General features: G+C 42.4%; 1 protein-coding gene across 7 annotated transcripts in view; it reads right to left on the reverse strand.

Moving 5' to 3' along the window:
* SPTBN1 (spectrin beta, non-erythrocytic 1) overlaps positions 1 to 24,379 on the reverse strand; it is a 138,852-nt gene that overhangs the window by 20,523 nt on the left and 93,950 nt on the right. For all 7 annotated transcript variants that reach the window (XM_054818937.1, XM_054818936.1, XM_054818941.1 and 4 more), the window contains 17 exons: positions 24,137 to 24,252; positions 23,003 to 23,115; positions 22,186 to 22,373; positions 21,024 to 21,141; positions 19,474 to 19,632; positions 18,561 to 18,863; positions 17,586 to 17,739; positions 16,012 to 16,882; positions 15,725 to 15,862; positions 14,336 to 15,092; positions 13,960 to 14,162; positions 8,236 to 8,326; positions 4,145 to 4,291; positions 2,541 to 2,804; positions 1,616 to 1,840; positions 1,327 to 1,416; positions 798 to 1,076 (listed from right to left, as the gene is read on the reverse strand). In XM_054818937.1, coding sequence (XP_054674912.1) covers positions 798 to 1,076; positions 1,327 to 1,416; positions 1,616 to 1,840; positions 2,541 to 2,804; positions 4,145 to 4,291; positions 8,236 to 8,326; positions 13,960 to 14,162; positions 14,336 to 15,092; positions 15,725 to 15,862; positions 16,012 to 16,882; positions 17,586 to 17,739; positions 18,561 to 18,863; positions 19,474 to 19,632; positions 21,024 to 21,141; positions 22,186 to 22,373; positions 23,003 to 23,115; positions 24,137 to 24,252 — 4,216 coding nt within the window. The remainder of the gene's footprint in view (positions 1 to 797; positions 1,077 to 1,326; positions 1,417 to 1,615; positions 1,841 to 2,540; positions 2,805 to 4,144; positions 4,292 to 8,235; positions 8,327 to 13,959; positions 14,163 to 14,335; positions 15,093 to 15,724; positions 15,863 to 16,011; positions 16,883 to 17,585; positions 17,740 to 18,560; positions 18,864 to 19,473; positions 19,633 to 21,023; positions 21,142 to 22,185; positions 22,374 to 23,002; positions 23,116 to 24,136; positions 24,253 to 24,379) is intronic.

Consider the following 24,379-nt stretch of genomic DNA (forward strand, 5'->3'; position numbering starts at 1 on the left):
AAGAAAAGAAATCCTGCGGAGCCCATGCCAAAGGATTCTCCACTAACGTGCCTGGAGAAATTATGATCAAAACTTTCTATGTATTGCTATGATTAAGAAAAACAACCCGCAACTCTCAGTGTTAACTGGTATTGTCAATAAACCTTTTCATTAAAATATTTTTTATGACGTACTCTTCACATAACTATCCCTTTTCATTTGCATTGCTTAGATATAAAAAAGGAAACAAATCCTTTTTAACTGAAGACTGAACACCCATTGAATGTGTTATACTGATACAAAGCTGAGTTTTATTTTGTCAGGGCAATGAACATAGTATATTTATGTAAATAACAAATAAGATACAGCACTCTAATACCTCCTTGAAAATGAGAAGTTCACCTACTCTTTGGTATGGTCTGATGCTGTTCCAGTTTCACTTCACTGGGAGTAAAGCTGACAACTAACAACATCAGGCCTGTTTCACAGACAGGTGCGTCGTGCTGTTCCCAGTGATTCAAAACTAATTGAAAACTTGACCTAAACTGGACTGTATTGGTAACTCTGACCTTAGGGCAAAGGCAGCACACAGCTGCCATCTATGGTCTGAGGATGCTTCGCTGACTCAGTGCAGCAAGGCCTATCCTCCACACTACCAGAGATGTCGTAACAGATAGAAGAGATGATCACTTGAGATTTCACAAGGGAATTAAATTTGTTTATGTTACCATTACACTAGTGACATATTAAATTATGTCACCTGCCCCCCTCTAGCTAAACAATTAAAACCAAACTAGTGTCGTTGTGGAGCTGCTCACCTTGGCTTTCTCTTCTGACATCATGTAAAGCTCCTGCTCGCTCATCCAGGCCTCAGCCTCGGCAGCATCGAAGTAATACTGCTGTGCTCTGTGAGACTCCTCTAGGCGCTTGTGGCGTTTCTCTGTCTCCTCAATTAGGAGGTTCCACAGCTGCTGCAAGTCTGCAAGTCTCTGCTGAATCGCTTCAGCATTAGGGCTACTCTCTGTGATAATGTTTTGACTCCTCTCAAAAATGTCATCGATACGAGGCTGATGTCCTTGGATTTCTTTCTGAAGGGTCTACACAGGAGAAAAGCAGACTGATGAGACACTGCATCAAACAAAAAAGAAAGGTTAGGCAGTAAAAGGCATGCCATCAGCTTGCGTGGGCAAACTGCGGCTGTGCCCTCTCTGAACATGCCACTCCCCACCCCGCCCCATAGCACATCACCACTGAAGCACCCATCATTGTACCCCAAGCCTTTCCTTCCTGAATTAGTCAGCACTAAGGAGAAGTAACAGGTATGGTGCTCTAACAGCACCTACTTACCTGATTTTTCTTTATTAGTAGCTGCACGGTCTGGAGGTTGTGTCCATGATCAGTGGATGTAGCTATAGGCATCCTCTCTCCGACCCACAACTGAAAGTAAGAGAAGAGCAGCACATATGATTTCAAGCAACCCCAGATACAGCTATGCCATCTGGTGCACAAAAGATGCAAAAAGCAGCATTACTCAAACATGCTACCGAGAGATGCGATCAAAAGGTTTCTGCGATAGCTCTGCAATAGGTGTGACATTTTCCTATTGCCTGGGGAATAGGATTTCTTTTATACTCACAATTTCATCTTCCACATCCCGGTTGAACTGGTGGATCTCTTTGGAGGCCAGCAGGTTTGCCTTTCTTTCATTCAAAGGTTCCAACAACTCCAAAAATTTCTTTTCTACAGTAAGGCGTTTGCCATCTACTTCATCTGTACTCTTCCCTTCTTGACTTAAAGCCCGTGCCTGGCTTTGCAGCTCCTCTATCTCCTTCTTACGAACATCCATTTGATTCTCTAGCATCTAAACAAAACATGGCAAAAAGGTCCTGAAAACCGGGGTAAAAGCAGTTGATATGACTAGGGTACGTCAATAGCTTCATAAGAAGGAAAAACAGATGCTAGTCAGTAAGGATTTACCACATTAATAAGTATTGTAGCATTCATATTGCAAGGAACAAGGCTTAAACACAGATTCACAACTGTGGCCACCTGCTGATATCCCTCAGTTATGCCTGCTTGTGCAAATGGCGAATTTGGCCAACAGCGCAGCTGAATCTCTTCTATCAGTCATTCACAAGTCACCCTGAACAACTCTGGAGCACAGCAAATTGCACACAAGAGCTTCATTGCTCCCTGGTGCCCCTGCTATTCCTTGCTGCCTTCACAGCAGGGAATCAGGGACTGACAGCTTCGGACAAGTTTGAATCGCAGGCAGGCAGCCATGTACAGAGAGGGAAAGACCAGTGACTGAAGGACTACAGCGGGAGACAGAATAGAGATATTAATGTGGGGAAGGCAGGCAGGGTAAGATAGAGATTGTATCAAGAAATTTACGGCTGTTTTGTTTCTGGGTGTGTTTCTGGTTCTTCTTAAAGATACATGAAACAACAGGAAGAAAGAAAAGCAAATAAATTCTTTTCTAAACTGAAAGGATCCCCCATCTGTTCCTTTGAGTGCAGATACCTGCTGTCTGCCCGCTCTGCAACCTGCGCTCCGTTTACCTGCTGCTTCTTCAACAGGATGTTGACACTGGTGAGATCTTTTCCGTAGTCATCCGACTGAATTTGACTCTCCAAACCATTCAGCCACTTATCCAAATCAGCACAGCTCTGAGTAAAAAGCTCCGCCTTGTTTGCATCAAAGAGACGCTGAGCCTTGGTCTGGGTAGTGGATTCCAGCTCTTCCCACATTTGATGGAGACCTGTCAGCTTTTCTTTCACTACAGCTTCAGTCTCTGGTTTCTCTGCAATGAGCTGCATTCCCTCCTGCAATGCAAAGAGCAGCAAAATGGTACCTCCTCGCGAGCACTCATAGACCGTTAGTTAAATTATTCTGATTAGCAGGCACTCAGGATTCCTCATCTGCTGGCAGCATCAACCACTCATTTTCTATCTCCAATTATCTAGTGACTTCTTCCAGAACATCAGCTCCCAGGTCCATCTGTTGCCAGGAAGAGGGTTTCTTGGCAATGGGAAGGTCAAGCAACGCCTCCTTTTTCTTTCCCACTACACATGCTCCTTGGTGGAAGCTCCAGGGACGCTGGTCAGATGGGAGTGAGGGTTATGTCGATGGGTAAAAGCAATTACCATGGGTCTAAGCTAATATCAGAGAGGACCAATCTTCCTTGGGAAGCAGGAACCCTGTACCTAGGTGCACCAGCAGAGCACTTGGACTTCAGGTATCTATTTGCCTTTACAAAGATTGTATTAGTTTTGGAAATATTTTCTTTACTTCTAATTATACTTCTACCTTTGCAACTGGGTGGTGCTGACAAGGGACGAAACCTTTTCAGATGTGAATGCTACTCACAACGCAGCACATTTAGTAGCTGTGACCACCCGCTAACATTAACACAGTGATTGTCAGCTGTGGCTCCATACACAACTTTGGTACTTCGCCGCAATCTGATTTTTCGGAGGCACAGAATGAGGATGTATTAGCATCACTAAAAAAGTACTTCCCGTACTAAGAGCAGCCTTCTAATTACACCATTAAAGGGTATTGCTATTTGCAGATCACAGAAAAGCCTCTAATGGGATACAGAGTGCCAAAGTGGGAGAGGAAATGAGCAATTAAGCTAACTTACACTGAACAGAAACCCACTGTCAGAGCTAAAGACGAGACCTCCTTAGTGTTCCAGAGCTACACGTGAGAAACCGGGAAAAAAGTACAGCTCATCACAGCATATTAAAGCCTTCAAAGTAACTTGATACAGAGCTGTGAATCTTAATGAATCACAAAACTCACTGTACTTTACCTCATGCACTACTTTCGCACGGGGAAAGGCAGCCTGAGCATAGCCCTGAATGAATGAAAACCAGCATGGGAATCTAAACTCAGTTATTTGCCTACATTCAGTTATTTCGCAGGAAGTACTTCTACTTTATTAGCTCAAATCACAACATTAGCCCCTTTTAGCCTTTAGGTTTGAAAACTAGGTTATGCCTTCCTCCTAACAGATAAGAAAGACTAGGCAAAATTAAATCGGCAACTTAACCAATGACTATTCTTTGAGAATGTCTTAGATAAAAAACATTTAATGTCAATGAGGAATAAAATGGGTTAGGCGGAGACACACTCAGACGTTCAGACGTTCTTTAGTTACCTTTTCAATCTTCTCCAGCCACTCTTTGTTGGATGCAAGTTCTGCCATAAATGCCTGATGCTTCAGCCATTTGCTATGCAGGTTCCTTGCCTCATCATAGGACATATCCTGGGCTGTAAGCATCTTTTCATTGATCCAGAGCGAGAGCTGAAAAGGAAAAAACACAGGCATTTGTGAAATATTGCAAAGTATCAAAATGTTTCCAGATCAAGGATAAAGAGATGCCTCTACAGAAGAGCTGCACGAGTTTCAGAGACTGCTTTTACTCAGGGTTCAGTCAAGGGTTCAGTTTTGTACCATTAATTCACATCACATTTGTACCTTTTCCCCATAGCCTTCTCTCTATATAGGCTTACATAAATAAATTTGTCCAATCTCCAGTAAGGTTTTGGTACTCAAGACTTTCCTTTTCCCATTCTATAAAATCTAAGAATGATTTCATTCTGATTTTCTGCAAATGGAAAGACATTGAGAAAAATGTCCAGATCAACAATGGAGAAAATCAATACTTTAAAAAATAGCGTATTTGCCAAGGGCAAATGGAATGTGAAAATGTTCATAGCAGTCAGCATCAAATTTCCTCCTAGGGTGAGTCTGACTGCTTTATCTATCCCTTAGGTGTGGATAAAAAACACTTTCACAGGAATGTTTATAGAATTTGAAAAAGATTCATTTTCTGCATATTTGGAGTCGCCTACCCAAGTGGAAAATGTCAAAACAAATCTCAGCTTTGTTTCTAGAATGCCGCTTCAGTGATGCATGCCGTCCTGCCGAGGAAGCGCCCAGACAAGAAGAGTAAGAGAACCCCGGCGAGACTTGCCAAGTCTCCGCTATGTGCTCAGGATACAGGACAACAAATTCATTCATCATTCACAGGCCTTTTTTAAATTGTCCCTTAAAAGCACTGTTAAGCTCCACAAAAAGGGAAAACTTATCAGAGCAATCAAAGAAACTCCTCATCTGATCTTGCTATCAAGTCTAAAGAGAAAAATGCTCATGTTAATGAAGACCTTCTGTAGGCAGTGAAGGTTACAAGTTATAGCAGGCTACTGTGCTACTTAACAACGCTGCAATGGCTGCATTAAGGAGTACACTATAACCTGAAATTAGTGGGCTTACTCCTGCCTTTCTGGGTAGGAGACAGCTGCTATGCTCCGCGAATCGCACTGCTTGTCTTTCATTGTCTGCTTTTACTCAGCCACGGCATTAAGTCTTCTGAGGATTTCAAAGTGCTTCCCAAGGAAAGGCAGTGTCGTCCATATTAACAGATGGGGCGAGCTGAGACACAGAGGATACGCGGTACTCAGCCAGCCAGCATGTGGCAGGATAAAACCCTCATTTCTGACTCTCACAATGTTGTTCTGTTCCTTCTGGTAACACAGAAGTGCAAATAGAGCATTTAAAGGGTGACTCTTAAAATCTGGGTTTTGCAACCACTCTCGTCACTGGAAGTCAGTATCTTCAATGCAAAGGTAGATTTAAAAAATAAGACAATAATGCCCTAAAACAATGCCTCAGATTGACACTTGGAGTATTTATTTCTCCAGGAAACCATGAGTGAGTTGTTAATGCCAGCAGAGTTAGCTACTAGGCTACCTCCTGTCCTTTGCACCTATAACACAAAATTCTGTTTCTGCTATCAGTTCTGTAACACTCTGCAATGAAAACCTGGCACAAACTAAGGGAAATACAGAGACAAACCCCTTGTAAATCTGGCAGAGCAACAAGGGAAGGTGAAAGAGCACCAACTGCTGCTGCACTTCCCAGACATTGCAAATACCCAAGTTGACACAGCCCATCTTGTGGCGTAAGGTTCACAGACGTCTGCGCTGCATGACAAAACCTGCCGGCACATTCCGTGAACAGGCAGAAAACTTCTGACGTGCAGAGTCTCGCCAAGTGCTTTCACTCTGGCGTCCCTAGAGAAATTAGCCCAGACAGTGCTGGGACTTGGAAGCACTTACAGGGAAGATCAGCTTTAATCTCGGCTAAGGTGAGCTGTGAAAGAGCAGGAAGTCAAAGAAAACTAAATGGCAAAATTTATCACACCTCCTCAGGACTTTCTGCTGTCACTCTTTATTTCATTCACTCAGCAGATTTATTTAACACATTTGTATTTATGAATGCGAGAAACAGACAAAAAAAGCAACACCCCAGGATTAACCTGTGACTGCATCTGACTACTGACACCAAGAAAGTCTGCTGCATTTTCCCTCGCCTGCGACCTGAAGGACAGATTTCTCATTGCTGAGCTGTTGTTATGAGCATTGTCCTGCCACCTCCTCGAGTGCCACTGACCCTGCTCACCGCCTCGCCTGTGAGTCAGAGGCAGGAAGGAGCGAGGGGCAGGAGGCCACATTTACAATAATACTTCAGCACGGGGTGACCGATGAGGAAAGTGGCTGCCCTGGGGAAGGAGCACACTGCAGAAACCACTCTTCCTTTCCTCAAGTTACAGACGGATGGGAAACTGTCCCTAAGGCAGCAGGCAGGAAGGCCAAAGGATCATTGCTAGGTGAAACGGAGACTGGCTCAAATCTGTTTTCTAACAATTCCCAGCTTCGCGTTCAGCGCTAACAAAAAAGCAAAGGGCGAGGTATTCCCTTGGCTCGCTTCCACCCTGCAGGACACCGCCGCTCCACCACACAATCCCTCCAGCCACACGAAGGTATCAGCAGGCGCTTTGTAATCACGCTAATGCAAATTCCAAGTCTCATTATGGCTGTCTTCTCAGAAAACAACCATTCAATTATCATCAAGGCTAATGTCCTCTCAAAAAGGACTGAAGAAATTTGTAACATTTGGGTATTGTAAGTTCTGTCTTTGAACCATACAGTCGAGACACCCATGCGTTAGTGGCTGGAGAGAAACAATCGAGAGGAAAGGCATTCAGGCGGCCAGACACTAGAGCTTTTATGTTTTCCTTTTTCTGTCAATGATATAGGGGAAAAAACAGATCCCAGGGAACACAATCACACTGACACAGAAGCTAGAAGAGCTCCAAAAGCCAGAGGATTTTTGTACTAGAGATGTTGCAGAGGAAGGAAGAAGCTGCTGCTAATAACAGCAGAATTTTTGCTAGTCTGTCATGTTTTTACTACCAAGGAAGGAGCAATTTAAGCCAAGTTCATGGTTAGCTTACGCAATGCAGGAAAATAGACTGCATCTAGGCAACCAAGCAGTAAACATCATTTGCCCAGTTTATGATCATCGTTTTGTCTGTTTCTTGAAGGAAATCTCAGCTGTGGGGCAATTCCATTCAGACACACTGCAGTGACTTCCAATCCCTTGTAGCTGGCTATGATGTGCAGCTAATGTACCGACTCCTGAATTTAAAAGCACAGCTTTGTCATAGTCAGCTGTTTGCAGGCTTCAGATAAGGATAGCTAGTTTTTAATACACGTCACAGGCAAGGCTCTTTAATATCTGTCAGTACTGCATGAAAGAACCTGAAAATTACTTGATTAATTCCTCGTGCTAGGAACAAGATTATTCCTAACTTTAAAATGTTGCCTTCAGTGTAAACAGTCCGTGTAAGTCACTAGAAAATCTGGAAAGGATTTCTTTTTTTAAATGTTATAGTACTTAACAATTTTAAACACATGCAAACTATCAGATAAATAACACATTAAAAATTATCCAGTTTAATCCTGCTCCCTTCTTATTCCTAACCTCCTATTCTTCTCACTAATGTTTTGTAGAAATCACTTGAAATCTCCTGCACCAGGCCACATGCATAGATACAGCTGTAAACAAAATTCTTAATGAGTTCAGTGCTAATCCCACCCAATTCCACATGATTAATTTATACCACAGCAGAAAATCTTCATTGCTTTTGGCAATTTTCCCTCTCTCTAGCTTAGATAACAAAAGGAAGTTCAGTTCATGAGGAAAAAAACAAACAGAAGAGTTTTTGCAGGGTTTTGGGCATTGGCTTGTTGGGGTTTTTTTAATTGTTTACTGCACACTAAATACTACTGGATCACTTGCCTGCAAACTGCTGAGTATTCCAGACCTCATAAAATATGGGGTAAGAACATTCTTCTGCAGGATGTGGCTTTTAGCAATAAAAATGGAAGGACATAATTTACCTCTTGACAATCCTGAAGAAACTTCTGAAGATCCCTGTTATCTTTCAGTCTCATCAGAAGTTCACTGGCTGCTTCACGGTTCTTCCTATGTCTAGTCAAAAAAATAACAGAAGAAAAAAACAGCTTGAAATGGGCATTTCATGCAAAACCATCATTTGTTCATTTCTGTAGCCTCCCTGGGCTACACGTATTGAATAAGTACACGGTGTGTGCCTTTTACTGCCTTTCAACTGAAGGACATTTTTGAGGCTCAGATACGCATGCGTTATTTAATGTGCTTACTTAAGTTCAGCATCTACTTGTTTTTGTGACCAGTTAAATACACAGGGAAAATTTTGAAGTCAGCAGGGTTTCACAAGTGTTATGTACAGAATTTGGCCCACTAATTCCAAGACCACAGGAAAGTTCAGATTGTTTGCCAAAAAACATAAGAAAACTATCTGCAAAATCGCAACAATAAGATTGCACATTACGTGGCTCTTGCAAAGTGTGTGCTTGCTGTAATGCTCTTTATAATATACCTTTGCTATAACTCAGCGCCTCCTTCTCCTGAACAAAGCTGGGGTGGTTTATACAACCTTCCAAATGCTCTATTGAACAAACAACGCCTGCAACACACCTGTGTGTTTCTGCAAATAGAAGCTTTATGCACGTTGGAACATATTTTTCAGAGCGTTTAAGAATAGAGAGAAGAAAAGGTTTGTCTAGAAGCCCTATTTTTAGTTCCTGTTTGCCCTTTGAATGATGAGTCATGCTGGCAGTCCCAAAGGTCTTGGTGGGTTCTTCAAATGGACATGGTGCCTGAAGAGCTGATTCCCAAGGTCTCTCTTGAATGTGTTTTTAACTAATGCTTAATCTGGGGTAGTTATCCCTGTCCTTCAGTACTTTCATTATTTATGAGGTGATTTAGATGGAGGAGGCAGAGTAAAGAAGGTAATCTTTATTTACCACTCACTGTGTTAGATTTGTTCATATTTCACTGTGCAGGGTCTTAAAGTGAAATATTGCTGCCCTTTGTAATAACCTAAGATAAACAGGGATAGAGAGTTGGAAATTATTTTAAAGGGTGGCAATTTATAAGATGATCTCAGCACATACTGGCAATAGCTAAATAAATCCATGCTAGTGGAAATCTCCAGAGACTCACGATACTCTAGAAGACTGTAAATTACATGTCGATGACAACAACTGGATTAAGATACAGCTTTTCCTGATCTACAGTAAGTTGCCAGAGCAAGCTCTCTGGCACCAATTTAGTGACTCCAGAAACACAAGGAATACTTAGGTATATGTTTTACATAAAAGGAAAAGGTCTGTAGGCAAAGGAATAGGAGAAAACCCTTTACAGGGTACAAATTGCTTCTCTTTTGTCTCAACAGCTTCCTCTGAATAACCAGGCAAGCAGCACCTATATAGCCGTAGGTCAAGAAAATTGATTTACAGATCAGATGGCAAGGAAGACATATGTAGCCACTAAAGCAAGAGGCTGGAGTCCAAGCCCAGGTAATCTTGAAGTTCTGACAGGTGTTATCTGAGAGAGCACAAAGGAAAGGACACACAAATTGTGCCTTAGGAAACATCTCAATAACATAGCTAACATCATTGGGTTTGATTCCACTCTTTCTTGGCTGGTTTTTATATGCCTGGGCAAATACAGTGCATTACTCAGGTTGCTAAAATGAAGCAAGGAATTGCTTGGGTGATTTTATCACGATGATATCATAGGTTTAAGGCTAGATTACATTATAGACTCATGTATTCTGGAGAGGACACAAGTTGTGAAAATAAAGAGAGAATTTTCATGATGCTTATTTGAATAGAGTTAAGAGTAAGTAAAGAAGATCTTATGTTGAAAAAACGTCAAGTTTAAAAAACTAACAAAAATATCTCCCAGACAGTGTTGGAAATACTACCTTCAAGAACTTTGAAGGGAAACTGTGCAGAGATATCAAACAGATGATGACATACTTGGTTGGGGTTTTTTTTTGTCCTCAGCATAACAAATACGATCTTTGGCACTTAGAGCTATTTAACTGTAACAGGTTGGCTGTCCAAGACGACCTGGAGTGAGACTGAAAGATGAGTATTCTCTGAAGAACAACAGGGCTGAACTGTAACAAGGTTTAAACTGGATACTTGAAGATGTGGTAGTAGTAGCATTTTGAGGATGCGCACTGCTGGAACAGGCAGGAATTCCTGTATTTTCATCATAGAATTGCCGTTATTTTTTATGGGAGTAAAGGTCCTTAAGAAGTAATTTAGTCTGTTCTGCCCCAGGCTGACTGTATCTAAACATTATTTATTCCTTGTTCATGTTTCCCTAAAGTCTTTAAAAGCTCCAGTGACAGAGATTTTAGAATTTTCTGTGCATAATCACACCTACCACTAGAAAGCTTCTCCCACCCTCTACTACCAGTATGCCAGAAGAGCTTCAGGTAGAATAAACAGGCAGACAGACTGGAGATCAGACATCTTTGTAATACAATTTTTCATCCAGATACTAGAAGAGCATGGTGTTAAGGTGCAGAGGCCCCAGCTGAGCCAGCCGGGCATGTCAGGGTGGCGGACAGGCTGGACTGCAGCTCTGCTCAAGGCTACAAGCACTTGGCCATCACTGGAGGGTGGAGGAAAGCTCAAAGCTTACTGTTCAGCTGCTGATCGCAGTCATAACTATTAAAACCCTGCTCTTCACACGACAGAGAAGGGCCAGAAACTCAGACCTCATCACACTTAAGGTTGTCAATGACCGCTTCTTACTAATTTGCTAAAACTATGGAAGAGGATCCCACACTTGCACGAAAGAGTTTGCTCTGCAGACTCTAATTATTTAGAATGACTTTGAATTCATCTGCCTGTTCACATAAATAATCACACATGCAACTTACACCATAGCAGTGTCTAGGGCTGCATTAAAAGGAGGCTTCCCTATGCATTTACTGAAGAGACAACCTCAGCTCCAAATGTCCAAGCTAAGCCGGACCTACATGGCAAAAGAGAGGACAGAGAATGTACTGTAGTCAGTTAAAATATGGGGGCATCTTCCTTCTGTGGCAACATTATGAAGAATCTAAAACAGGAAAACGAGATGTGTTCCGAAAAAAGGAGGTGTCTGACTCAAATTAATCCAAGAGCAGAGCACCAAAATTTGCCACAAAGTTCCCATGCTGTCTCACCAGAGGCCCCTGAGAATGCTAACAATACTGAAAACTGACAAAATCACTTGTGGTTTAACTGTAAGCCTGTGCGTTTCAAAGCCTGTGCAGGAATAATAAATCTTACATGTCACGTGAATGCAACTGCCTGCTAAGAATACTGAGATAAATGCAAGGCAGTTTTAGCTTCTTTAGTTGTTCCAGCAAACAAGAGGCACTCTCCTTTCTGAATGGGCAAGAACAAAAATTATTTCTATTCTCTGCTGAGCAGAAAGATGCACAAATACAAAAGTTGACAAAAAACAGATCCAGATCACAATCTGAGTCAGATCTGCCACTGTCTTTAAACTAAATCTCATTTGCAGAATCAGAGAGGCCATGCGCAGGTGCACAGACTAGGGCAGTCCCCTTGCACTCTTCCAAGAGAAAATGGAGGAGAAAACACTTCCCGTGGCTGGCAGAAACAGCAGCAGAAGTCACCAAAGCAGGAACAGCTGCACGGAGGAGACCAGCTTCTCTCCTAGCTGGAAAAGCTAGGTAGTGATAGCTTTATTCGAACCCACCCTCTCCTTCCCTCACCCTGTCTCCATGTCCTTATTCCCATTTATTATCCCCTGTGAACAGCACTAAAAGGTAGTGCTGAAATGTTTAGCTCCTATTGCACAGCTCCACTCTGCTTCTGGACTCTCCTTCCTTAGCCTGATGCCTACCATGTCTATCTAGATGGTAACCGTTTTAGGGCAGGGTCTGTCTGCTGTGCCAACAGACAGTGGAGTCTCCTCTGGAATTGCTTGAAAGCACGACTGTAAGAAACACTATTAGCAATACTAAAAACTACAAAGAGCTCCAGATGGGAAGTACGGAGCCACTGCACATATTTGTACTTGTTTGTTTTGGTCCTTTGTTATACATCCAGGTGGAGCTTGGTTGGGAGAGCAATTTTTTGTACAACCAAAGAGGCTTCCTTTGCTACCACTCCCACTACACCCAGCTCTAAGGCTTTGTTCTTGAGGCTTATCAGCCTTACAGACTCAGAGAGCAATCACACGGATTTCCTGAATAGAGTGCACCGGATGGTTTTTGCAGCGCTCTGCATAAATAGCTTTGGAATTGAGGAAACGGGTTGGAAAAAAGTGACCTTAAAAAATACAGTCCCTAGGACTTGCCTGCCATTCAGAGTAGGAACTCCAGCACACGTCCCACAGCCAGGACGGCCCAGGTGGCCAGCTGGGATGCCACAGGACAATGGGGACACAGAGGAGTAGCTGCACTGGGGGAAAACAGTCCCCAGAGCAGCACAGGCAGGGCAGCAGGAACCTCTCTGCAGAGCACACAGGACAGAGGCTGAAGCTCTCTCCCACTCCAGCCACCTCAGAAAGGGCTGCAAGAAGCAGCTGACCATTTGCGGCAATACCCTCGGATGCCATCTGTTAATATCCCAGAAGTTGCAGAAAGAAGACACCTGACCAGAAGGCCAGGATCAAGTCCTCCTGCTTTCGTAAGTGGATGGGAAAACTTATAGCAGAGAATATTGAAAGTCAGAGAGGGTGAATAAGGAAAATTAATTTCCTAGCTTTCACCTTGATTGCTCTCATATAACCTCCTCTTCCTGGCCTTTGCAGATTCTCTTTGGGATCTACAGAGAGTCAAGCTGGTTAGAGAGAAAAAGAAAACAAGAGGTATCCTCAGGGTTAGGTTGTCAGAGGGCTCAGAGGTCCTCAGCAAGCTCTGGGAACAGGAATATCCTGTTGAACCCTTCTCGAAGCCACGAGTCACAGCTGAAGTGGATGCATACCCAGTGGGACATGTTTGCCAAAACAGGAAAGGCACAACATTTTCTCAACTACTTCAGTTCAGTTTCCCCTTGGAGATAAAAGCATCTGGATAACTCTGAGCTTACCGGCTGTGGAAGGATGCAAGTCTGACAGAAGGGTCATCAGTAACATTCGACATAAAAGTTCTGTATGAGCTTACTGATACTCATGATTAAAAGTGCCTTGAAAGACTCCACTATTATTCACACCAAAAGCAAAAAGAACCATGAATCATAGCTGTCAAAACTGAACATTTGATTTTCAAAGAAAAAGAAACTCTTAACATTCTATTGCATCCATGCCACAGCTAGAGAGACAAAGCAAAAGACTTGTTCTGGGATGAAAGACACATTTGTACCAATGCTTCCTAATATGCTTTCAGAAGGGCCAGACAAGTTGGAAAAGGCAATCAAAGCCAAGCGGGTGGGGTAGATACAATGCCAATTACACTCTAGAAGAGCCACATTCCTTCCTCAGAGGAAGGACAGGAATACATTTTTATCATTAAATCAGCTAGGAGCTAGCAGAGGAAACTTGTGGAAGCAGGTATAGCTAACTGCTATAGCTCCCACCATAATATAACGTCTGTTAATACTCCAAGAATTATATAGCAACACCTATATAGCCAAATTCTGGGTAGTGAGCTCATTGCCATTTTCTAACACGTTACTTTGCCTTCAGATTCTGGTAAAAGATAATCTCTCAGAGAACAGAATTAAAGTATGAACAGCTACATTCTGCCATCATTCTGACCTTACCTGTCATCAATAGAGTCCACTTTCTCCTGGATTTTATCAGAGTTAATGTTCCCATCACTAACTAGCCTCCTGCCAGTCTCTACAACTGCATTGATCTTTTCTTCATTGGCGTCCATCGTGGTCATGAAGTCCTCCTGTTTTTTAATAGCAGCTTCTGCTCCTTCCAAGGTAGTGGGCATTTCCGTGTGTGCCAAAACATACTCCTGTGATTAAAGCATAAATCAGAGAGATAGAAGTATTACACTCAGGCTATGCTATCTGCTCCAACAACAGATTCACCACATGTGAAAAGAAACATCTCCCAGGAACAGTTAGATGTAAAATAGAAAAAGCAAGTTATAGTTAAAAAAAAATAAGGTGTATCTTGACCCCTTGCCTGGTTATTAAGAAATGCTTCTGCTTGCTTGGTATCTCTGAGAAACAGCTGGTAGGCATGAGACTGGGAAAGGAGATTTTGCCTGTTCTCCCACATTTTGTGAAGCTCATTCCATCCAGTGTCCAAAGCTTGTAGGCGCTGGCGTAAGAACATGTACTGAGCGTCAGTTTGACCTTGTGTCACCATCTCACCCATGTCCCGCATCTTCTGATAATCTTCCTCATAATTGTTGATTTCATTCTTAATATTCTCATGTTGAGTAAGCAGCTTCTCAGCCTCTGTCAGTGTGTTTGGCATATCTTCGGATGCAATTGCAGTCTGCGTTCTGGATAGCCAAGACTGGAAGTCATCCAGATCTCTGAGGAACTGCTGCAGCTTGCTTGCCTCTCCAAGGGACTCTTCCCGGTTCTTGAGGGTGGTCTTCATTTCTTCCCATACATCATTGATTTCTGCCAGCCGTGAAAGGATAGCTTGTGCCTGGTCAGGATGCTCTGATTCCAACTTTTCTGCCTCTTTTTGCAGGTCGCTTAGCTTGGCTTCAATGGCTACCAGGTCACGTTCCATGCCCGTCAGCTTCCTCTGCAGGGCCATCACTCCAGCTAGATCATTACCCAGATCCTGTGTGGATTCAATCACTTTGGTCTTTTCCCTGATCCAGGATTTGGTTTCGTTACATTCAAGATGGTAGTTCTGGATACTCAGAGCAGAGAGCAGAGCATCCTTCTTCCTATCTACCAGTTCTCTGAACTGGCTCCATCTGAAATTTGTGAGGAGAGAAAAGCAGAGAAATTGAGATTTGTGTATAATAAGGGAAAAGGATATGGCAACATTTCTGCGTGAGCAATTGCTCACATTAGCTTGGCAAGCCATGAAATAACCTAACTATTCATGGTTTTTTTCAGTCCTTCCCATATCATCAATAGTTTTAGCAAAACAACCATTAACCAAGCTATGGCATATATTAGAATATGACAAGTACCAGCAACACCGAGTTCTTAAAAGTATAATTTTTCCTCAAGTGAAAAATTGCTAGTTGCTACATTAAATGTACTCTCTCGGCTTATTTTGAAGCCAAAAAATGAGTTTACATGAAATTATGTTGGTTTCTTTTTTTATCATAATAGTCATTACAGTAAATTTCCAGCTCTCAAAACAAGGTACTGATACACTCAGGACCTGATTGAAGTCAACAGCAAAACACCATCTGTTAATCAAATATTTGAAAGACACAGCTCTTTTTTCCTTCTGAAGCTTTAAAGGCGTACCTTGAAGATACTTCAGGCAGCGGTATCAGAATATCTTAAAAAAAACCCATATAAGAAACACAAATGACCCCACTGTACTTGTTTCAGCCAGTGTCATGTTCATGAGCATGAGGCATTCGCTTACCTTGTGTTGAGTTTATCTTGCTGTGCTTTGATCTCCTTCTCACTTGGATGGCCGCTGTGCATCAGCTGTCTAGCAATTTGGTTCACTACTGCAACACGGGATGCCTGATTGTTCATTTCTGGTTCTAAGCTTTCAAATCTGATGGAGGCGGGGTGGGGGGGGAAACAAACACAAAAAGATCACACAGGCATTAGAGAATCCGAGCCACAGGCAAGCTGAGAAAAGCAGCTGGTGTAAACAAACTTCTACCCACTATTCCCCAAACTTCCTGGCAACGGCATTCTCACCTGTGCTGGATCACTTCCAGGTCCTCCAGTTTCTCTGGAATCTGCATATTATTCAGCCACTTCTCCTTTTCGTCAATCCAAAGCTCACAAGCATCTGCCTCACTGAACATCTTATAAAGAGCAAGGGTATCCTGCAAGGCCTGTTTACGCAGCCGAGTCAGCTCAGCAACCTCTTTATATCTTTCCTCTATGCCGGACAATCTGCCTTGCACATCTGGAGATCCAGCATGTTCCTGCGGTAGAGCCTTTGCTTGTTCATGAAGCGAGTCAATGGTTGGCCGGTAGCTTGCAATCTCTTCAGCCACATCTTTGTGTTTCTTGACCAAGGACTGAGTGGAGTATTCATCATGGCCAACATCATTGCTGGAGACAATTTTGAGGATGTCCAACATCCACGCATCAATGTCATCCGCGTCAGCCTGGAACTGGTGAAGGAGAGAGGCTTCCTCCAGACGCTTCTTCCTAATGGCAGATAACTGTTCCAAGTTAGCCCACTGCTCCCGGATATCCTTAATTCTTTCTCTGATTTTCTCAGACCCAAAATGCTCCTCCGCAATCATGTCTTCACCTTCTTTTATTGCCTGCTGAAAGTGGCCGCTACGACCACTCATTTCGTCTTCAAACGCCTTATGTTTACTCAAGAGACGGACGACACTGGTTAGGTCCTTCCCATAGTCATCAGATGACAGGATCTGTTCCTTCTCCCTGATCCAACCTTCCTCTTCAGCCATTTCCCAGAAGAACTTCCAGAGGCGCCGGGACTCCTCCAAGCGGGCCCGGCGCTCGGCTGCAAGCTGGCACAGCTCTTGGTAACAGAACTCCATGTGAGCAACACGGTCCCTGATAACCTGCGGGTCACATGGTTTGTAACCTGTTCAGACAGAGAATGTACATTACAACTTGGACTGACTAATTTTCATCTCTACAGCTGGGGCATACACAGAGTTCTTAATTCCTCTTTGTTCCATTTACAAAGTTTACGTAAAAGAATTCATAGTTAGTCTCTCGAAAGCGAGTGCGAACTATTCAAGCTCCACCATACAACAACACAGATCAGAAAATACTGTTGTTTGCATAAAGACAAAAAAACCCCAAACAAGCAAAAACAAAAGGAAAGATATTCATGACTGTTTTCAGTGGAACAAAATTCACTACTCCAGATTTATACCAGCTTCATACACATAACTGCATAAAATGAACATAATTTGCTCTAGCTAATGACACTGGTTTAGTGGAATTGCTTTTATTTAGCATAAATTGGGACAATATCGGACTGGGTCCAATAATTTGCATTGTTTGCATTTCAAACACAGAACGGGGAATTAATGGTGACTACTACAAAGTTACAGCAGCTGCTGGTTAGGAGCGTGACATTCCATGCAAAACAGAATGTCACAATGAATTCTTGAGCAGGTACCTGGACAAATTAATTATTGACACAGTGAGTAAAGAAGGAACAAATGAAGCTGGATTCTCTTATTCTGGTAACCTAACGTGCCTTGCAGAACTAATGAGGCTTATAGATAACCTCATATGTAATTAAGACAAAGAAGGACGTGTTGGTCGCTAGTTACCTTCTCCATCGGTGGCAAACTTCTGAGCAGATGCATTGACCCCTCTCACTCTCTCAGCCTGAATAGCAATGTCAGCTTCCACAAGAGCATGTTTCTGCAACAGGTCTTCAACCCCTAACAAATGTTTGCCATAGTCTTGAGACAGCAGAAGCACCTGATCAAAATGTAAAAGACAAGTAAAATGGGCTGATGGCCATAAGCTGTTTGTTTCTTAATGACTCCAGGTATTACACTGTTCTCTGCTGTGACATTGATTTAAGTCCAGAGAAACACCAGGCCCATAAGGAGAGTTATTTCAAACGTATAGAGACATGGCTGATACGAATTTGAGCCAAAATTTTTAAAATCACTGGCAACCATGAAGAACTTGACTGCTCTTTAATGCAGTTTTAAGTCTAGGATGATGAGAAGCTAAGTTAGCTCAGCAGGAACAACGAAAAGCACTCAGCCTAGGTGCTGTGAGCTGCCACTGAGCTACACACATCTTCCTTTCCTCCAACAGCTTCCAAGTTCTGCTGGCTGATGGACAAGAACAAAGTCCTGGTCCTCTCCCTTCCCAGATCCCAGGAGAACAGACAGGAAGAAATTCATGCTTTTTAAAGCACAGAGGTGAAGAGGTGACTTGTTCCCCACGTAAATTGTGATGAAGAGAGATTATTTAATTCCCTTTCACCACAATTGTCATCCTTACCCAAGCACTGTGACCAAAGCTTCTCGCCCTTATGAGAGAGGCATGAAGCTGAAAAGTAGTTTTTTATAGGAGCTGAACTTGTTCTTTTTCCTTACTTGTTTTTAATCTTTATTTTTAAAAAATCATCATAAGGTATAAGGAATTTGTTCACTGTTCTTGAACGTGGATCTTCTGCATTTGTCTATTTGACCAGAGCGGCAAAATGAATCTTAAAAATTTACAAAAAAGGACACCCATGCCTCTCTGAAACATTTGGCCTACATTCTCAAATGGCCAACACCTACCTTCATCTCATCCATCCAGTCCATAATGTACAGCATTTCCTGGAAAATCTTTTGCAGACCAAGATTCATCTCCAGCCGCTGTCTCCGTGCCCTGAGCAGCTCCAGGAGATACTCCCATAGGCGTATAACGTTGTCCTTTCTCGCAGTAATGCGTTTGATATCATGGTAATTTTCAGTCTCAAGCTCCTTCGCAACCGCAACCACGGCCTGGACTCGTTCTTCGTACGCTGCAATGTCTGTTTCAATGGCCTCGTGTTTTTTTGTTGCGGCCTCTACTGCTGGAAGGTCAAAGCCAAAATTATCCTGTAAAGACAGAGAGACTTCTTCAGTAACGGCTGCTGAGGAGAAAAGCCCTACTGCTCATAACATGATTGTGCAGAATACAGTTGTTAGCAAATCTGGGATCTCAAAAATGCGCTGAAAGTCGTCTTTAATAAAATCAGAGATACCTCTGATAACCAGAAAACCACTGATAAAATCAGAGATATCATTTACTACCTTCGGGGGAAGAATCATGGTGACCATTAGGATTAGGCTGGGGCTTTGGATTTTTTTAAAGTCATCTCTAATATTAAAAAATAAAATTAATTCCTGGGCTAATTCCAGCAAGTTGACCAAACTATTCAGATAAAGAAAATCTTGACTGTGGGTAGATATTTCCACATCAATATCTTCTGAGTACAGGCTGACAGATTCAGGGAAGGGCTAGCCCAAATGCATTAAAGATAGGACATACGGTACATACACATATACACTAAATATACATTTGCACGCGCGTACAACAAATATAAATATACATAGATTCAGTAAAATATGAGGCATAGGGGAGGAAATGTTCTCTTTGTAAGAACTGTATCCTATAATTACTCATGGGAATCCTTTTAGTCACACAGACAATTTCTGAAAGCAGCACCTGAGAAACAAGACGTTGATTTTCACTCAGCCAAGTTTCTCTCATAGCTGCCTTGCGATCAAATCTGCGTGCAAGTTGTTCCAGTTTCTCTTGTCTGATGAGCTCATTTCGCAGTGCCAGTTCTCTTTCATGTTCAGCTTTTTCCAGTCTTTCCCAGGCCTGAAGATGTGGAGAAAAAAACCCATGCATCTTCTAAATACACATTCTTACAGGATTATGATAAATCACATCTTCTTTGCATGAAATCAGGACTGAAGTCACTAAAGCCAAGCTTCACTAAACTGGCTTATTTATTTATATGCCAATAAATCTGGTTTGCATTGCCTGGCCTTACACCTTGTTTGCTAATATAAGTGCATGACTTAAAATTTTGTTGTCAATTCATTCATTCATTTTCTGAGTAAGGGGTATAAGACTTGTTTATCTTGGATGCATTTTCTCGAGTTCATTTGTGTTTTGTCTCCAACAAAGCCTAAACAAACCACCTGGCTTGAATGTGTAAGAGAGTATTTGTTTAAAAAAAGTCTTCTGAGCACTACTCCCTAATAAGTGGATTCTATCTTCCTCCCATAGGAAATGAGAATTAGCGATTCATGCCCTCTCACCTCTAAAATCAACGTACAATTGTTGTTCTTTATTACATCCACTTTGGAAAAAAAAACAACTGCAGAATTCGGTTACTTTTGCTGCACACAAGTCCTTTTTTCCCCCCACAGCCAAGAGTTATTCACATGCATGACATTAATATTACAAAAATAGAAAGTCTCAGAAGCATGTTGAAAGCCAGCTAATCACCTTTCAGATCTTCTTACAAACAAGAAAAATACCCACAATTAAACACAAACTACCCTAGATTCTTCTAAATCCTAACAGATGTGAAACTGCCCAAAACCCAAGTATTTTAGGCGTTCACAGGCACAGGGGCTTAATGCAAAGAGGAGAGCTGTGCAGTTTACTGCTCTCTAGGATGCAGACCGAGGCCACAGACACGCACTACAGCTGCTTTGGGAATGCCAAGCATGATCAAACACAAATGAGGAAAGCTCACAGTTTTACGTTGTTTGTTATCCCTGAGAGAGCTTGTCAGCTCTGCTGCTGTTCTGCCAGCTGCACCAGTATAAAAAATAGCTGCATAAACCCTGAGAGGGAACTCGCAAGACCAGTCATGGCGCTTCCTTCACTCTCCCACACTGCCGGCAGGGGGGGCTGAGAGGCAAATGGGGAGGGCTACAATACCTAAATGTTGTTGCTACTTTCTGTGGATGAACTCCACAGGACCCCGGAGGAGCAAGGCAGGGCTACGAGATCCATAACCAGAATGACTGAGCACTTTTCCAGTGCAGAAGATCTTACAGATGCTGAGGATACCCAGAGACGCAGTTCAGATCAGTGAGTCTGAGCTATAAGAAAAGGTCACCCCACCCCACCATCCTTTATGGTCCCTCACATCAAGGCTGGACAGCACATGTGTTTCTCCCCACTACACCAAGACAGATACTGAAAGAAACAACAAAATCCTGCGTCACGCAGGAGGAGCTGGCTCAGTTTACCTTGTTAATGTCAGAGATGAGTTTGCCCTCCCTTGGCATGTACACTTTCTGATTGTTGGCTCTCATTTTGCTTTGGATGGTAAAAAGCAGCACCTCTAGGTTTCCTTTTTCTGTAAATCTAAACAAAATTTTGCAAAAGAATTGAGTTACAATAAAGCTTTCATTGCTACTAAAGTATTATAAAGCACTTCCTTAAAATATTGACATTATGAATGGAGCATTCAGATAAACACCACCATCTTGTGTGAAAGCTGGAAGCAATTGCAATAGCCCACGCATCCCTGGAACCAGCTGGGTCAAACAGCAAAGAAACTTCACTGAAGTCAGTTGTCTGTGCGTTTAGATTTAAACCCCCTTGAGAGGCAGAAGACTGCATTTTTTTATTCTATTACGTGCACTGTCCTAGTTTACTCTATGAACTCAAGAAATGGAAGTTTTATTTAAAGCTCACTGCAGTCAATAAACTCTTCCCACTGTTTTCCCCAAGTTGTACGCCTGGGAAATAAACAAACCCCACAGGCACTAGGGAATAGACTGCAATTTTAGAAGATGTCTGGATACTCTGTAATGGTTTGAATTGTGATTATTATCCATTAGAACTTATATTAGACAAAAATAAAATAAACAGATGATATTATGATATCATAATGCTAAAAGAAACTTTCCAGAAATAAGTTGCACAGTTTTGGTTATATCAGTTTTAGTAAGCATAGCTATGTTTTACAAAGCCAGACAAACTTCCTCTTGATTTTGGATAAGCAGTAAGATTCTTTTAATAGCAGTGTGTTGGTATTAGCAAGCATGCCTGGTGACATTACTTACTAACACGGTATGCTATTACCACTCATATTATAAGGCAGGCATCTCAGTGAAGGGACAGCTTCCAGGACTCTCAGGTCCTGCAGGCACAGGATCACTAAGACACACTTTTTATTATTATTGGTTTTGTTGTTGTTATTGTGTGAATATTGAATAGCATAAAGCAAACAGGCTCTGAGTAATAACGATGAGTGCCAATTAGAAATATGATATCTGGGTTTGTTCAGAAAAATAAATTCTTAAGCCAAGATTAAAATTACTTGGATGTGTTTGTTTTTAAAAAAATCAATGATTGACTAAACGAAACAAGACCACTGTTGTTTTAAGCGAAGATTAAAATTACTTGGGTGGTTTCTCTACTGTGCGGTAAGTGTTGAATGCCTGTAGCTGCTGTTGCACGCCAACTAGCGAGTTGGCAAATTTGCGATTGTTGAGGATGATAATGGTTTGCTCGATCCACTCAAGAAGGTCAGAAGCCAGTGATTCATATTTTTCAATCATTTTCTCCGTTTCAATGGCATTGTCAAGCACCTGCAACAAGCAGCACAACATAACATGAATAACGAGGGCAGCGCTCTTCAGTCATTTAAACCCAACAAGCTACATAAAAGAAACTGTTGAGAGACTTGACTTATGAATCAGACCACTCTACTCCTGAGCGCCACAGGGGCTGGGATCCCTGAGGAATGAGGGCTTTGCATTTTTCAGCAGTGAATTCCCATGATCCTAGGCCAACAGAGGGGCAGAGGTGAGACTTACAAAAGGATTCATGTTCAGTCCAGCAGTTGTAAAGATGGGGGCAACTTCGCCAAAGGGCGGAGAATGACTGTACATTTTTTAAATGAGGGACTTTTCTGGGCTCCAGAAGAGACAGAGGACCCAGTGGGTGAGGAGCAGTTAACGAGAAAGGAAAAGCAGCAATGATGCAAAATTAACAAGAAAAAATAAAACACGAGCCAAATGTTTTCTAATACGAGGCAGCTAGAAATTAACTACTCCTCACAGTCATATGGGAATATTTAACAGTCAAAACACTTTCAAAAGCAAAGCTATAAACTACCATACAGTGGACTCTTAAAAAACTAATACCCAAGAGGGAGAAAAAAAAATCAGAAAGATTTCAACTACTTTATAACAATTTATCATTTGAACTTGCAAACCTTTCCAATACGTTTTCCTTCAACAGCTAAAGCTTTCATCTTGGAGAAGTAGTGGTAATATGTCACCACGTAGGTGATGATTGACTTCTCATCAGGATGATCAACACTGATATCTGCAAACCAAACAAGAGTTGTCTTAGCATACTGAAGGTGCACGGGTTAAAACAACAAAGCTAATAATGCTACAAGGATGCATTTAAGAGTCAGAGAGATGGGTTCAGTGGCAGTTCAGCTCCTAATCAGAAATAAATACAGCAGCTTTGGACTGGTTCTGGATTACTTGGTGTTGCACAGTACCGAACTCTGTCACTAAGAAGCGCTGCTTTATCTATTTGTCTTGGTGTGGACTATGGTTAAAGCACGCATCTGTGGGCTCAGGCCTTTGAGTCACATTCCAGACCTTGCCACAGCTTCTGCACGGCCGAATAACTTCTCCAGTGTCTGTGTGAGTTGACAGAACTACTGTTAATTGAGAACTTTGACACTGTTTCGGTATTTGGAGAAAGAAAATCAAACCTAATTGTATGTCTGCCCAGGCAAATCTTCTGAGAGATACAGATGGAAAATAAATTATTTCCTTTCCTGCAGCAATTCTGAGGCATTGGAAAATAAGCGCGAAGAAACTCACCCAAACAGATAGCCTCTCTTTGCCCTGTGACAAGGAAGTTTTTTGTCCTAGCATTGTGAGCATGCCTTCCAATACACACGAGCACACTCTCATGAAAGCACAGGCTAAAACTCACTGACAGTCTGTGAAAGAAGCCGCTAACTATTTGCCGAAATCCACATCATTCATCTTCCAGCTCACAGAAAGTGTTTCTCAGAGCAGATCAGATCAGAAGGATGCCTCTAACTGGAATGATTTTATGTATACATGGCGAGTCCCGTGATCTTGTCAGATGGGGGAAAATAAACACAGGATTAAGGGCTCTTGCGCTACTGCTGCTGAGTCCTCTGCAGGAGACATCTTGCATTCTCCCCTTCCCTCTTGGGCTGTATCACCAGGTGAGTCAGCAGCACCCAGCTGCTCTTTAACACAAAAAGCTATCACAAAGCTCTGCCCTGTGACAAGGAGGGGTGGGAGGAAAGAGGCCACTTCGAGCTGTGAAGTGCTGAAACTGCAGGAATTCTTACCCTCGGGGTCCAGGAGCTTAGTAAGACCAAGGTGTTGCTCTGCAAGGTTAAAAGCATTCTGCAGATTGTAGTGTGCATTTGATTTCTTCAGCTTGTCAAAATCAATCAGATCAGGCCTAGACAGGATGGAAAATTCTTTAGATTTCCCAAAGCACAGTGCAGCCACCCTCAGATGAGCAAAAGAACTAAAACCTGCAATCCTCAGAAAACCTGGTCCCTCATGCTGCCAAGGTTTCGCTTGCC

The sequence above is a fragment of the Grus americana genome, chromosome 3 (genome assembly GCF_028858705.1).
Source record: "Grus americana isolate bGruAme1 chromosome 3, bGruAme1.mat, whole genome shotgun sequence".
Lineage (NCBI taxonomy): Eukaryota > Metazoa > Chordata > Aves > Gruiformes > Gruidae > Grus > Grus americana.